We start from the raw sequence: 16812 nt of genomic DNA on the forward strand, positions 1-16812 counted from the left end.
TTGGTCGATCAGAACGGCTAAATTTACACTCTTGTGAGTTATAGTCTATCCTGCTATTCTTGGTCAGCAGGCCGTTGTGTGGATGGGCCCGGGCAGAAACCAAACCAACTGCTGCCGACTAACCGAAGGACACGGTTTATCACACACACATCTGCAGGTTAGTCCTCAAAGCTCTCAGGTGTAAAGGGCAAGAAGAGAACTAAAAAAAAAAAAAGCTTAACCAGCTTTTAAAATGCCAGGCATCAGGCTAAAGATTAAGGGGTCATCTTTTCTGTGACCTCTAACATGTGAGAGTTTAAAATAAAGATTATTCAAACATATGTCCATTTAAAAATGAAAAATTTGATATAGTTATTCCTGGAAATCAGCTTATCTCGGAAAATGTTATTACACATAAATGAAAGATAGAAAAAAAAGCACCCAAAAAACATTTAGTTATAATTGAACTGTTCCTGTTTGCTGCATAGAATATTTCATAACACAAAATACAATTCTAAAATAGAAGAAAGTGTATATCCGGCATTCCACAGTCTTGTGTGCAAGGTGACACATGTTGAGGATTCATTTCATGTGCCTCTGCCACCAGTTTCTGGGGAGCAAAGAGAGTTGTCATAGGTCATAACAGAGCAATTTGTTTCCTGTTTCCATAACGCATCGCGGCTGATGGGTAAAAGCGAGGGAGTGCTGTCAGGTAGAGAGAAAGTTGAGGCATGTTCAAACAAAGTTATGCATTGGAATAAGCTTCACAGGCTGCTCAGTGAAGCCGTACAGTGAACTGTTTTTGCTACTTGATTTATTGGTTTGAAATAACTTGGCCAGGGACAGAGGAGGCAGAATAAAAATTAAAGAATAAAAAAAGAATACAAGAATGGGGGGAGGTTTAACCGTCTAAACACACGCACGCACACACTCGCAGGCAGGGCTTAAGTCAGAGGTCAAATGGCCCTGAACTCTCTCCCTTTAGGCCGAGGACATCAGAGGTCCCTGTGTGTGCTGCTCTCCATTTATTTTACCCATCATCCCTCGTCAGGCCGGGATGATCCTGTGACCCCGCAGCTAGGGTTACCTGTCAGTTGACTGTCTATTCATGAGCACAGGGCTTGACACTGTGTCAACATTTGTTCTGTGGAAAAGGAGGGCGGTAAAAGGAGAGAGAGGGGTTTGGCTCAGTGTGGCGACAAACAGAGACTTAGACAGATAGATGTTAAAATAAAGATATACAAATTCGGTCTTTCCTTTGTTTCAACACTTGGAAGTTCAGATTTCCGGTAGTGCAAGGCCCCAGCTGGTGCACTCTCCACACACATGACAAGCATGTGTGGTAATTTGTGTTTACTCGGAGACAAAGATCCAAAGGAGCACAGCAAACAGATGCCTGCATGGATACCTACTGTGGGTTACCTAGAAAAACACTCCCAAAGCCCCTGCTGTTTGGGCCGTCAGCTATCAATCAGGGCGCCGTAAGTGGGATCCTTGAGTCGAGATGCTATCAGCGCTGCCCCGTATACACTCACACCACAGTTTCCCTTATCTCCACTGAGATAACAGATCCCCCCTCTAACAGCGTGAGGCCTGAACCAGGCACGCTCGCTTTCTGCATCTCTACCTCTCTCCGCGGCCTCAGCTGCGCTATAGGCCACTCTATTTCAGACAGGGGCCCTCAGAAGAGAAAAAAAAACAGTCAATTTGCTCTGGTTCCTGTTTAAAATTCAATAAGTGTGTCTCTTATGTTGCAACCATGTGGTGCGAGCGAAGGCTACAGAGCGCCCGTGCTACTTCTGATTCCAATCTCTGATGTTATCAGCCGCTAGAAGAAACATGATACATGTCTCGGTTGACCAATCTAAATGGGCATGAAATTAAACAAAAATCGGAAGCATGAAATATCAACAGTTTCCTGAAGCTGCACTTTTTTATTATTTTGGAAACATTGGATTTTTTCGGAAAAGAAATAAAAAGCAGTTGTTTTAGTTTTTTTGTCTCTGCTTTTATCTAAAGAGAACATAGGGTTGAGTAATTAAGTGGTTTTGTATTTACAGGTTAAAAAGGTGCACTACATCTGCATAATTTATACATTTTTCAGGGTTAAGATTTCAATGTGCATTTTCCCCTTAGGCAGGTTTTCGAATATGCCGGATATGTAGCGTGTGGTGATGTGGACATGTGAGGTCAGCGGAGTTGTTTTTGCCTCGGTTTGAGGACAGCGAGTGCAGGAGATGGTCCTGAACTGGTCCTGTTTTTCGGGCTTCCACCAGACCACAGCAAGTTAGGCCTAATAACAAAAACAAGCATCCCGGTGTGGAGCTGGTCCCACAGTGTGAGGACCTTAATGAGGAACATGTGGAGCTGCCCAGACACACAGTCAGAGGAAACCCAATCCCTCAGCCCCTCTTTTTCTCCCCCGTCCTCCTCCCTTCCCCCTTTCTCCCATTCTTTCGTCTTCACTCTCTCCTGCTTCACTCTCTACATTTTTTTTGTCGCCAAGTCTGAAGTTTTAACGATGAAGCAGCGCTTTTAGGACCTCGATTCTTCTTAGTGATATTACAATATTTGCAAGAAAAAGTCAAGAGTACCCTTCCTCTTCTAGCTGAGTTTGATAGAAACCAGCTTTTCACACTGTATTTTTTCGATTGTACCAGAACAAGTGACCCACTGTCAGCATGAGAAATATGCCGGCCTTGGTTTTACCTGATATACACTCCTCTTGTCGTCCACCCACACCCTCACTCTCGACTGGCAGTGTATACATATTTGCTGGGTCATGCAATGCAATACGCTCATAAGGAAACATGGGAAGAAAGAGGTCTTTCTCCACCCATCAAGCCTGACGGGCCGTCTCAGAGCTTTCTTGCTTATGCTGAATTCATCCTCACGGTCCACCTGGATCAATTAACTGTTTGCTTCAGTGGTCATCTGTGCCACCATGTGGAACCACAGCTCATTTAGAGAGACAGCAGCTTATTGAGTGAAGCTATGCCTGTGATGTTGTGGACTTTCTATGTAACACAGATTGGGAAAGTAAACATTTTATTGTATTACTTTAACCAAGGAGGTTATGTCTTACTCCTGTTTTTTTTGTTTGTAAGCAAGATTGTGCAAAAACTACAGGATGGATTTATCCAGAATTAATTGGAAGGATGTGATATGGGTCAGAGAAGAGCTCATTCCATTTTGCTGCAGATCCAGGAATTCCTTTTCACTTGAATTATTTTTTTTATCGAGATTTACATTTTCACTGATGTCCTTTGGAATAATCCATGGATCTCGATAAAAGTACTTGCGGCAGAGATCTGGCAAAAAGGAGCAGACTGCCCGAGTGCCATCACTCAGAGTGGTATGTGGATGACAGTGTTGCGGTGTGGGCCAAACCTGGGACTAATCAATTTTAAAATGTGATGGACTGATTTCAATGAGTATGTGCAATGTGGTGCAGCTTGATTGAATTTAAAGGGATTGTTGGGACTTGGTGGTGGTGTGCCCTCTATTATGTGTCATACTAGTTTCTACTGTGTTTCTAAATTTGAGTTTTTCTTATCTTCAGCTGTTACAAGTTGAATTAAACAACGTGTTTTTGTCATTTTCTTTCTTTCAGGAAATGTCATCAGTTGGTGCTGAACACTATAACAGGTGAGTCTTGCGTTCATTTGAATTCGCTGTTCAGTACATCCACACCACCGACAGATCTCTCTCCTGCGCTGCGTCACTCGCCCCGTCTCCAGGTTGTCCAGGGAAATGCGAAGAGTAACTCGCGTTTTTGAGGGGATTCAAATGTGACCATAAAGCACGGCCATAAAGCAGATCAACCAAGCAAGCCTCCAAAATTAGCTGGACAAACAGAGTAAGGTAGAGCCCTCTGGGGGGATAAACTTGGCACAGTGGATCCAGTGTGACAGAGGCCCTTCAGGCAGCTCAGAACAATCCAAACGTTCCACTTGGGTTGAGCTGTCTTCGTTTCCCCCGCCACTATATATATCAGCCCCACATCAACATGGGCCTGTGAAGACCTTTCACAAGACTGACAGGCCACCTGAATCACACAATTGTGTGGCCAGAGGAGCCTGCATGTGTATAGAAAAACCAGTGATCCAATAACTGCCTGGGTTCACTTCTCCCTCATAAAGTCAGGAAGAAGGCGGAGAGGGAGACCCACAGCTACAGTCCCAAATGTCTCAGCTGCACCTAAACAAAGGATTAACTTCTAATCAAATCCTGCAAAACTTTGCAAACTTAAACTGCTAAATGTATTAATATTCCGTTGGTGCGTTGAAACTCTTCATTTTCATGGCGTAAAAAAACAGTGCACAGAGTGTCTCAGGCAAAGGCTGAGAGTTGGTGAGTAGTGTGTGCCTTGCAGATGGTCTGGCCTCACAGCAGCTGTGCAAATGAAAGACAGAGTGTCGCTGAAGGAGTGAGAGAGATGGAAAGTTGGCCACAAAAGGAAAAGAGTAACACACAAGTTGCTAACTGAAAATGTAATGGAAAAATCAATGGCACACTGAGACCTGCCGAGAGAAAATAATCGAGCCGGAGTATTTTCTCTGAATTTCAAGCGACAAAAACAGACAACGGCCATGTTTTTTTTTCTTGGCAGGTAAAAACATTACTCAGGGGAAAAAAAGACGCAAACGAGGAATTTGCTGACCCCCAAACAGAGTGAGACCCACACAAACTCTCAGTCATAACTCTTCAGTCATTAGGGTAATCTCATTTCTTATTTCAAAAACAGGACTTTGTCACATTTAACACATTCGTTAGATAAAGTAAATCTGTTAGTTTGCCCACACAACTGTCAATCACACCCCATTATTTCAGAACAAAGGCCGGGGTGAGAAAACAACAGGTGAGAAAATCCTGCTTAACGCTGAAAATACACAAGCATTTGTCCCCAGGAGGAGGAGGGGGGGGGGGGGGGGGGTTAACAGGACATATGTTCCCTCTCTGCTTTGTAGTGCAATTTCTACTACTTTAAGTTCTGCCTGAGACGGAAATTAAGCTTAAGTTAAACATTTAACCACACTTATAAACAGGTTATACATTGTATGTAATAAGTCGGTGCATAACTGACTTATAAATACAAAAGATTCCTCATTTTGTAATGCAATTTTTACTCTTTCAATTCGCAATTCAGAAAAAAGTTTTGTTTCCCTATACTTATAGTTGGTCTGTAGCTATATATAGCCTATATAAGGTATATGAGCATATAATAAACAGTTATCACAAAAACCTGTGATTCCTAATTTTGTAATTCGGGCAATTACAATAATAATTTCTCACCAAAGCCTCTGTGGTTGAGGGCACTCAAACCTGTCTCACTTGGCACTATTAAGAGCCCTCAGTTGACAAAAATGAGACCACAGACCAGACTTTTTTTTGTTTGGATGTTGTGTTCCAGGAAGTTAATGAAATTTAGGACCAAAATAGTCCTACGTTGTGTCAGTGTTACTTATGGAGGAAATTATAGTGAAAATAAAATCCTCAATGACCCCTGGGGATCGGCGGACTCCAGTTTGAGAACTTCTCGTGTATTGGATACGCACATAGAAAAAGTAGTTATCAAAAACCTGGGATTCGTCATTGTCTGAGGCAAATTTTATGGTTTCAATTCCTAAGCAAGGGAAAAAACTTTTCTCACTTGATACCTTTTAATTGGGTGAGTAGCCCTAAGTTTTAACCATAGCTATATAAACAGGCTGTATATGGTATATGTACTTATAATAACGGTGGTACAACCCACAAAAACCTGGGATTCTTTATTTTCTAATGCATTTTCTACTCTTTCATTTCTGTATTTAAGAAAAAAAGTTGAAATCAGGCTGTGTGGTGCATATGCACTTGTAATAAGCTGTTATCACAACAACCTGTGACTCCTCACTTTCCTTGTGATAACAACAACAACAACAACTTATGTCTCAGTGCAGTTGAGTCCACTCTCCCTCCGTCCTCGCCCCCTCCTCTCCCCTGTTATTGTCTCGACATGTGAATCTCAAGTGGTCGGTGAATAATCAGACTTCCATTGGGCAGCGGTCACCTCTGGGCCCCTGTGTGCACGCTTTAGACCCCTCCCTCGGTGCGTCCCTGGCAGAGTCAGGGGCCCCTGTTGGATGACAGCGCGCAGCAGAGACCGACTTGTGTGTGATTCCCCCGCAGCAGCAGCAGCAGCAGCGTCGATGAGAAGCAGTGGAGAGGCTCCATTCTAACTGGATGGATTGGTATGGGGAGAAGCGGACCTCACACCACGGCTAAGCGGCACTTTTGGGACTGTGTAACGTTGACGATGGTTTTCCTCTCGCTGCTGTTTCGAGCAGGTAAGCGTTTTCCTCTCTCCCTCCAATCCGTGCTCCCCCACTCCGCTCCCTGCATGCGAGCCGCCGCACTGCCCCGCAATGGAGGTGGAGTTGGCCAAACAACGGGAAAGTTAGTTCGCTGAAAGTTACAGAAGTTTGGGGAGGGGGGGTTATCGAATGTGGCGAATGTGTTGTTTTTTGCGTTGAAAGTGTGAAAAAAGTCGCTGTAAGTATCGCATCCATACTTCCATAGTGGAGGGGGGGGGACAAAGTCATGGAGCAGCGGAGTGTCCCAGCATCCAGCACCGCAGCACCCGTACCGCCGCTAGCACGAGTCCACCCGCTCCGCCGTCTTTTCTCCGGACCACTTCACCGCTTTACCAAAACTCTAAACAACCCCACGGCTCGTTTCTGCCCCGACCGCTAAAACCACGAACACGTTCGAACCACACATTAGTACATTCCGTGACCAGTTTGACTGAAGTCAGGGGGCTAGCTCTCCGTTAGCATAGCCAGCTAGCAACAGGCGTTCGACAGCACCCGCAGTCACCGCAGCAGAAAAACACGGAGTTTGTTTTTCTTTAAAAAAAAACTAGAGAAACACCACAAATGAAACACCAAACCACCGCTTTCACTGTCCGTGTCCCGACTGGGGCGTGTAACTGGGGGGTTTAGTGGAGTTTGAGCGGCTGTGGAAAGTGGAGAGCTCGGTATTTCCCCCACTTCATGCTTCATTTATTAACTTTGTTAGCTACCATGCATGGGGGTCCTACTTCTTGGCCTCTGAACGTGTTGGTCTGCAGCCTGGGATCAGAAAGCAGGTTAACTCAGCACACTGCGGATCAGGAGGTGTATTTAACTCACAACATGGGCTCACCCACTAACAGGGTTCTCAGTTTTCTAACGGAGACACAGTTTGAGAGATTTTTCAATGAGGAGTTTAATTTCCAGCCTTTAAACTTGTGTTATCTCCGTTGAGGAATAAGTACAAAAAAAAAGACCCCAAAAAAAACCCCACTTCCCTCAGCTTTATTATTTCCATACATTTTTCATTATGCAATTATTATCACTTACTGTCACTGATGTTTGTTTGAGCATATGTTTAACATAGCAGTTTATCAGGAATCAAATAACAGAAGCATCATAGTTTTTGACTTTCAAGTTTGTTTATTCAGACACAATCAGTGGAAAATGACAAGTCATGCTTCAGTATCAGGTCATTACAACCTGATAGTTAATGATCTATACTGATAACATGTATATTAAGATGATGAACAGCACCATTGGGGCTACTTAATGTCCTGCAGCTCCTTTAAAGACCCCTGGCGGCCCCCAGGTTCCACTTTACTGTTGTGGTACTGTTGTAACGACTTGTTGTTACCTAAGTTTCCTCTCAAACTTTTCATTTGAATATTTTTCAAGTAGTCTAATGGTTGAAGCGTGCGAAAATAGTTCCTGAAAAGCATTTATAAGTTGAGTTTGTGAAAACTGCTACATTGTGCAGACTTATAAATACATTAAAATAGACACGTGTCCCAAAACATCAGTGACCTTTGTTAATCTCCTTCTTTTATCTCTGATCTGATATAATAATTTACTGTTAGCAGTGCTGTCTGTGTGGTCATTTTATATTTCCCCTTCTCCGCTCTCTTGTTTCCTGCATGCTCCTCACATTGTTGGTTGGTAGCCCACTAAGTGCTGGAGCAAAAACACTCTTTATGTAGATGCATGGGTGTAGATGTCTGTACAGACAATGATTGCTGTGAAGTGTCAATCCCAGCAGACGCGGGCGACCTCAGTGAGAGCCGGAGCCCTTGTTAGAATTTGGAGGAGGGATGCGAAATGCCTCCGACTTGACCTCTCCAACTCCATCTTAGTTTTCATCAGGACTGGTGTCGAAGTGCGGCAACTGTGAGATGCATTAATCATCCGCCATGTGCCCTCAGTGCATCAGATGTAGGTGAGGGGGGGAAGAGCGGATTCAAAAGTATTCATGTGCACTTGGTGTGAAATCTCCACACACTTATCTCGGTGTCTGCTGGGAGATTTTGATGGAGCTGTGGAGTAAACAGAAGAATCCCCTGTGGCAATAGAGGAGCAGCCTGTTGCCAGTGATCCAGTAGGGGTGATGTATGTGTTGTTGGATTCTGGCTGGTGTTGATCTGCTGTGTGGTGGAAATGGAAAATGAAATCCGTACCACTCAGCATGTGAGACATCCCACCCCAAAGTAACACACAGCTGAAATGAACTTGATGAATATCCTCACTCTTATTTCCCAGAGAAGTCGTGTTTCTTTTTGTTTTATAATAAATATCCCACTTGTGAGTCATAACTTGGGCGAAAGCCGTGGATTTAGGTGAAACCACCCAAACATTGCACGCTGCGTTCCTAGCCCCCCCCACCCTTCTCCTGCTTCCAGCTTGGACCCCGAGTTGCTGAAGAAGCGTGACTCTTTGTGATAGTCCCCATGTGATCGTCTTGAAGTTAGCTGCCTCCACACACCGAGCCCCGCTGTGCCATGTAGTGTAACTTAATGGACTTCAATTACCTCAGCAACAGCCAAACCACATTCAACACCCTCAGGCAAACTAACACAGGTTGGTTTCCTCCTACAGCGAGGAAACATGCTGTTTCTGTGAGGACTCGTTGGGGGAAATACGTTTTGACTGACTCTGGAGCACAGTGTGGAATCACGGCCTCATGAGCTCACACATTTTGGTTTTAATGGCTCTCCAGATTGAGCTAAACTTGATAGTGGAAAAGTTTTGACTCTGCTGCCTCGTGGACTGAGCTGAAGTAATATATCCACAAATGTCAGATGGACTTTAGATTCTTATTTGGACTGAACTTTGTTTTGGTTCAGACTGGTAGATTTGATCAGCATCACGTTGGGGGGGGGTTACTGAGGAGAACGACTAGAATCCTGTAAAAACGTTGTCACAGCATTGCAGAACCAAATGTTGATGTGAATTTATTTGTTTTTTCAGCTCACTGCCAGCAGTGTCGAATCCAGCGCTGCAATACGGAGTACGTGTCTTCTACCTCACCCTCTAGTGGTCTGCAGGAGGACGCGGCCATGGACCTGGACTACTGCATCGCCTTGCGGGCCTACGCTCTGTGCACCAGACGTCAGGCGCGCAGCTGTAGGGGAGACTTAGTTTACCACTCGGCTGTCTTCCGCATTAAGGAGCTATTCTCTCAGCACAATTGCTCCAGCGACGGGCCCACGTCCTCCGCCAAGGTCCCCAGCACGTCCCGGCCGGCCGTGTCGGAGCTGTGCGACTATGAGAACCGGGTCCTTGTGTCGGGCTCTGCTGCTCAGAAGAAGTACGCCCACTGTGGATTATTTGGAGACCCGCACCTACGGACTTTCCGAGACGAGTTTCAGACCTGCAAGGTGGAAGGGGCGTGGCCTCTGATCGATAACCGCTACCTGTCGGTGCAGGTGACCAATGTGCCCGTCGTCCTGGGCTCGAGTGCCACGGCAACCAGCAAGGTAAGGATGGGTTTAGAGAGGAGGTTATTCTGGCTTGTGATTTCTAAACATTGAAGTCTACTTACAACCTCTGTCACAGTGTCTTTTTTTGGAGGCATGAAGAGGTGAATCTATTCAGAATTCCACAAAACAAATGCAAGGAATATAGAAATAATCCCAAACACCACATAGGAAACCTCTAATTAAAAGGGTGCGGGGACATAAGCACACAATCTTACTAGGTGTTTGTCGTTAATATATGATTTAATGCACTATAAGTTGTAATCTACTACTTTTGTCCTAAAAACGACCTATATCCACGTCAGAAATGAATGCTAGCACCACACTAAGTTTGATTCTAATGACCTTTTTATATGAGCACGTTGCTTTTTGAGTGCTAGCTCGCGAGCTCAAGCGTTGCCATAAAGTATCAAACATGTGAAGTTAATCGTCATTCCACGGTGCCTCTCGAGCCTCCAGCATTCCTCTTGTCTTGGAGCTCCTTCAGATCTGTGAGGGGAAAAGAGAGGAGGGGAGTCCTTCAGTGGTGTTGAATCACAGACATGCTTCAGCGCTCTACCTTTAACACATGGGTGGTCATATGGTAGTGATTAACGCTCGCTCAAACATTTTCCTCCACCGCCAGGATCTGGAATGTTTTTTTCACCCCTCTGGTCAAATAATTAACAGGGGCGCTTTCTGTGTAAATATGGAATAATGTGGAAAAATAAAGGAATAATTGGGTCAGCAGCAAGGTTCTTTTTTTTATTCTGTTAATTGAAACTGCAAAATGTTCCCTCTCTAAAGTATTTTCATTTAGTTTATTGTTGTTTTCAAAGTCTCAGCTGTAGATAAAGTTCACTTTACACTAAAACTAGTTAAAATAGGATGCTTTTATATTAATTTAATTCATGGATCTTGAATAATTATCAGGTAATTCTATTTACTTTACTAAACTAAATAAAGATAATCGGAGTAATATTTTAAAGCAAAAGTTTTACAAAGGTGTTTGTAGTCTAATCTGTAGAGTGCGTCTGATCCAGCAGCCGTCCCGACCCATCGTGGTTTTGCAGTTGGTTTTAACAGCCAGATTTCAGACAGGAAATCATCCATCACGTACAGTATCCTTGTAAATGTAAACGTGCCCACAGTCACCGCTTTGTCAAGGTGTTTGGAAGAAACAGAGGTTAGGCCCCAATTTTTCAAAGCTCAGCTGGAATACAAATCACAGTCCGTCACTGAGTTAAAAAAAAAAGAGAAGAGAACTAGCACGCCCGGTGTTGGAGAAGTGATGGAAGATGCTTGGAGAATTGATGTGGTTATGAAACAGTTTGGTTTAATCCAGAACTCAAGGACAACCAGTGGACTTATCGCTGTTGTTTTTAGTCTTAGTCATTTTTTGTGTGTCTGAAGAACTGGGTGATAATAGAGACCAGGCAGTGTTTTATTGTAGTTTATGTGAGGACTTGTCTTTGGTTGGTTGCTAAGCAGAGAAACACTGTTAACAGTCTCTTCTATACTTTGCTGTAGTTATGAATTAATTGGCATTAATAACATCAGAGGAAATCACAGCAGTATATAAAAAAACACTGAAGGCCATGAACACGCGCCTCAAGCGTTTTAAATGAGTGGTTTCCTGCTGCCACCGTGTGGTTGTAATTGTTACTGCTCACGCTCAGGTTAGTTTTAAGGCCTCTTCTCTAAGTTTATCATTACAGTAAAGCGAGGAGTATTTAACTCATATATGGAAGAATATTAGAATGGAGATGAAAACAAATGAACATGATGATTATACCAGATTTTATGATTCTTTCCGTTTCAGATCACAGTTATCTTCAAGTCCTATCAAGGCTGTACAGATCAGAAGGTGTACCAGGCCACGACTGAGGACCTGCCTCTGGCTTTTCAGGACGGTTCCCGCAGCGGCGGCGGCGACAGCGGCAGCCTCACCGTGGTAGAGCGAGGCGGCTCCGGAGTGGGCCGGCAGGTGAAGATTCAGGCCCGCTACATCGGCACTTCAATAATCATCCGGCGTGTAGGCAGCTACCTGACCTTCGCCATCCGCATGCCAGAGGACAAGCTGGACTTTTCGGACGAAAATGGCGGCCTTCAGCTCTGCCTGCACGGCTGTCCACGCAACGAGCTCATCAAGGAGCACAGGCTGGGCCGCCAGAGCCAGCAGCCCCGCCTGCAGGGCACCAACACGGAGCTGGGCCCTCTGCGGCCTCCACACCAGGTGTACACGGTGGAGCGGGCCACGGCCAAGTGTAGAGAGACTCTGCAGGTGGAGGACGTGTACTTTCAGTCCTGCGTGTTTGACTTGCTGACCACTGGAGACCCAGAGTTCTCAATGGCAGCCTTCGGTGCTCTGGAGGATTTAAAGGCACTGCCGCCCAGTAAACTGAGGCAGAACTCCCCGAGGATTATTCGTCCTTACAACGGTGGGGTGTCGCACCCACCGGCTGCAGCCCCCCTGCTCTCACTCCTCCTCCTCACTCTGCTGCTTTTGTAAAAAATAAATATAAATGCTTATTAAAAAAGAGCGTGGAAGAACGTGGAAGCTTTACCAGCTTGAGGAAAGAGTGATTAGTGCTCAGACATTTTTTTGTTGAATTTCTGAATTGTTTTCTGTTTTTGTCATTTGAAGGATTTAACACTAAAAAAAATGACATTTTCTCCCATTTAACATTTCTGGTGGATTCATACACGGATCATATAATTTTGAAGAAAAACAAATTCGTACAATCATGTTTACATTCTCACTATTCATTGCTTTACATAGGTAAAACCGTGTGTGCTGACCTTAAGGCGGATTAACAGAAAGGAGTTTTTTTTGTAAATATTTCATTTTTATTGAGAAAATGTACAACCTCCAAACTCTCCACTATGTTTGGCTGCATATAACTCCATGAAATATAAGCTGTTGCAGAGCAAATGTGGCTTCTAGATCCTGTATAATCCAGTAATATCAATAGCACTTACAGGTTTTAATAGCAGGTTTTGTGTATTTCAATGTTTCTTTGTCTATTTCAAGAGTCGTCTCAGAAACCAGCATGCTAAATACACAGGATCCAACAACTGTAAGGAAAAACTACCTATCCATAACATGTGTCCATGAACTATTCTCTGCCGTTCTCATTTCCTCCTTGAAACACTCCTCTTCAAGCTGTTTGGCTTCCAGTTTTTAAACCCCCACAAATCTTTATATAATAATATATTAAAAGAGTGTATATATGTGTTTAATATTGTGTACATTTGCCTGTGTATAGATGTTTTACCTGTAATATGTTTTACATTGGTTTTGTTTAGCTGGTTATTTTGAGACATGTTAAGAAAAGTAAACTAATATGTGTTGTTGTGATGTATCTATAATTTTCTGTATTAAAGTGTTGGACACTCTGGACCATGGGCCGTTTTTTTTACATTTGCCTTATTCTTTTGATGATTTTAAAGTTATTGTAGAATTAATATGAAAATGTCTTCACTGTTTCTGGGTTAAATCATAAATCTGAGATGAACTCCGGAGTATAGTAAAAAGGGAACTTCTCCAGAGCTCGCCCTTCTCACATGAACAACACAGCGATAATCTCCACGCAGACCCGTTCATAACAGCACATAAATCGGAGCATTCCGGTGAGAGGGGGTGCAGCAGGCAGAGGCAGGATCCAACTCTGAATTCCACTGACGAGATCATGTGTTTTTGTTTACAGCAGATCGACACCGGCGTCTGCCCTCCTCACCAAAAGCTGACTTGACATCTTGGTTTGGTGTCTACGACGTGTGTGGCTCTGCTTTTTCATTGATGTATATATATATATACATACATATGCAGACATGCACTGAACAACTGTTTTTACATTTGACAGATGAATATATATATATATATTCATCTGTCAAATGTAAATACATCAACGTGCCAACTCGCTGGCGATGAATCCTGCAGATGATCTGCTGTGTTCTCACATCTCAGACATTAGTTTTTACTATAGGGGCTGGCAGGAGTTACTAGAGAGAGTCAGCAGGCTCTCACTGGGACATTTGCATTCTCAGTACGTAAGGAGATTATCTGGAGTTCAGTGCATGTCTGCAAGCATCAGGTGACACACAAATATAAAAAATATCTCAAAAAGCTGAAATCACAGTTTGTGGCATTTCCTAACCCTGAGCCTGTAGCACCACTCGGGTCCTGGTGGGGTCCTCAGTCCACAGAGCGTCACAACTCGTGGTATAAAGACAGGCTGGCTGTAGCTTCAGGGATCCACAGTATGTTCTCAGTCCCCTGTGTAAATGTTACCTCTGAGTGCTGAGCTGGCTGCTGCCTTTGCTTTAGTCTGCCAGAGCTCTGCACGGCTCCAAATAGGATTTAGTCTGTGGTTAACACCAGGTTAGAGTCAACAACAGCACCCGATGCTAATCTGCACTGTGCACTGAACAATGAGTGCAGGGATTGGAGAGAGGGATGTGATCAGCTGGTACTGCCGTCACAAATGCAACTGAGAAGGCTCCTTGTGAACACATTCAAATGTAATGCTATAATTAGTAGTTTTATCAGATTAATATTAAGACTGATTTTTTAGCTTGAACTGAGTTTAAAGTAAAGCTGCCTGGTTTGGACTGATCAACCCAAACAATTCACAAGTCCATTACCTCCTTTCTAACTTTAGGAGGAAGGTAGAGAAGGATGGAGAGAGGTGGAAGAAAAAGAGGAAAGTAGAGAGGGATGGACAAGATGAAAGAGATGTATGAAGGCAGAGAATGATGGAGAGAAATGAAAAGAGATGGAGGAAGGTAGAGAGGGATGGAGAGAGGTGACAAGAGAGGGATCAAGGATGGACAGAATAATAGATATGGAGGGAGGTAGAGAGAGACAGAGAGAAGTGAAAAGATTAAGCTGATTGTGGACTGGAGGTAAAAACTGACAGTCTTAAATTTGACAGTCAGCAGTGAAAAGTATATTTACTGAAGTACAGAGTTTATGTGCAGTTTTAAGGTTCTTGTTCTTTATTTGAGTCTTTTCATTTTGTGTGACTATGATTTTTACTCGGTCAGATTTAACTCTAAGACATGGTTACTGGTCAGATTACGATTGGACATAAAAAAAAACTTAGGACAAGACTTAATATACAATGTATATTCAAAGATTAAATCAGTTGTTCTCAATAGTTTGGACATGTGACTCCTCTCCTGTTATGTTAAAAATGAGGAGGTAAAATGTCAACATTGCACCTCGGCTATTAACGGTCATTTAAATTATTGATGAATCTGCTGATTATGTTCTTGATTGATAATTTAATGAATACAATTTCCGAATATAATAAAAATACCTTTCACTATTTTCTAAAGTCTGACTTAAAGTTAAAAACCCCAAAATATTCAGTTTGATTATTGCATCAGAAAAACAGCTAATTGTCATAGTTCAGTGGCTGGAATGAGGAGAAGCTTGGCAATTTAAATTAAAAGCTTTAATGACTGATTGATTATCAAAATAATAACAGATGATTTTCTTTTGATCAGCCAGTCGATTGATCTACTGATCATTTCAGCTCTAATAATCTCACGACCCCTCAGATTTTCCTTGTGACCCTTTGGTGGTTCCCATAAAATAATGCAACATTATCTGTGAAGATTTTCAGTCATCAAGGTCCCGGCATCTTCAGGAAGTGTAGAAGTGAATTAGGTGATAGTACAGAATCCTATATAGACTTCTGAGAATGGACATACCGATGTAGTATTGATCATCTGATGAAGTCATCTATAATAACTTCTCAGTCACAGGTCACTTCACAAAGGAGCAGAAGTACTTAGTAGTTTCAAGAAAGCTATAAAGTGTCCATGACTGTCACATCACTTTTAAATTAAAATATGATCATTCATGCATTTATATATACTTTAAAAGTTTTGTGTGGACCTGCTCACCGTCCTTTATTAAATTATTAAAAAAACAGGACCCAGGCAAGAGAGCTTCATTCCACTTTTCACACTCATCTCAAACAAGGGCGGTATGATCACTTTTATTTGGGCTCAAGTGTCATGTGTTTGGTCCTTTTCTCTAATTGTGTAATTGTATACTGGTGTGTGTATTTGTTATCAGTCTCAAGTGCTGGAATTTATTCCTTCATTTTTGTATTCTTTCTTACCAGATGTAGTTCTTGCTAACTCCGGCATATTTACATTTTAAACTAACATTCATTAACGTGCTCTGTCCCTATCAAATAAAAACATACAAATAGAATGAATAATAAAATTACTTGTACTTTGGATTCCTGAAGTACATCTTTACTATATACTTAGGTACTTACACTGAAGTAAAAGATCTGAAGAATTCTTCCAACTCTGGGCTCATCTCAATCCAAAGCCATGGAGTCATTAGCTCCGTGGCTCAGTGTTCTCCTGCATGTGCTTCACGGTCTTAAACAAACCTAAAACAAAAGCTCCTGGCCTCATCTGTCGAGCTGCAAACATCTGACAGCACTGTCAGATGGCACCAGCACTATATTTTATTTCTGTGTGAGAGCTCTCTCCTCATCTGTTGAAAAGTGAAGAGTTTCTTGATAACTTCGGAACATTTAGAAACTCACAACGTAACAAAATAACTATTTTTCGAGAATTTGTAAATGAGGAATGTGTCAGATGTTCCCAGACGGTGGAGGAGTTGTGTGAGGTTTGTGCAGAGCGCTCGTCCAGCCTCCCTGAGCCGTCCTGTCTTGACTTTCCCCTGTAAACAAGGACAATTACCGAGCTAATGAGTTGAGAGGGGGGGGGGGGGAAATGCGTGAGTGATTGATACTCTCTACGGGGAAATTAATTTGATATTAATAGAGCACTTGGCAAGATAAATAGATAGTGGTGTGTGAGTCCTCTCCTTGATTGATAATGGATAGATTGATGGCTGTCTTAATGCAAGATGTTCCTGAGCCTTAAATGAGGTGGCCTCCATGAGCAGAGACTTGATGATCAAGTGTTGGTAACATTATGAGGCTGAATTTACTTTGGTGTCACACCTGAAGTTAGACAGACGAATGGACGCCTCGGATGCAAATTACATGATAATA

The 16812-nt window shown here is 43.0% G+C and overlaps 1 protein-coding gene across 1 annotated transcript; it reads left to right on the plus strand.

The window, feature by feature from the left end:
• The first annotated feature begins 6081 nt into the window (after positions 1–6081).
• rgmd (RGM domain family, member D) lies at positions 6082–13163 on the plus strand. Its single transcript, XM_053430625.1, has 3 exons — positions 6082–6305; positions 9273–9781; positions 11583–13163. The coding sequence occupies exons 1-3, from the start codon at positions 6212–6214 to the stop codon at positions 12270–12272; spliced, it is 1293 nt and encodes a 430-aa protein (XP_053286600.1). The 5' UTR covers positions 6082–6211; the 3' UTR covers positions 12273–13163.
• Positions 13164–16812: the final 3649 nt, after the last annotated feature.

Source organism: Pleuronectes platessa, chromosome 9, assembly GCF_947347685.1.
Source record: "Pleuronectes platessa chromosome 9, fPlePla1.1, whole genome shotgun sequence".
NCBI lineage: Eukaryota > Metazoa > Chordata > Actinopteri > Pleuronectiformes > Pleuronectidae > Pleuronectes > Pleuronectes platessa.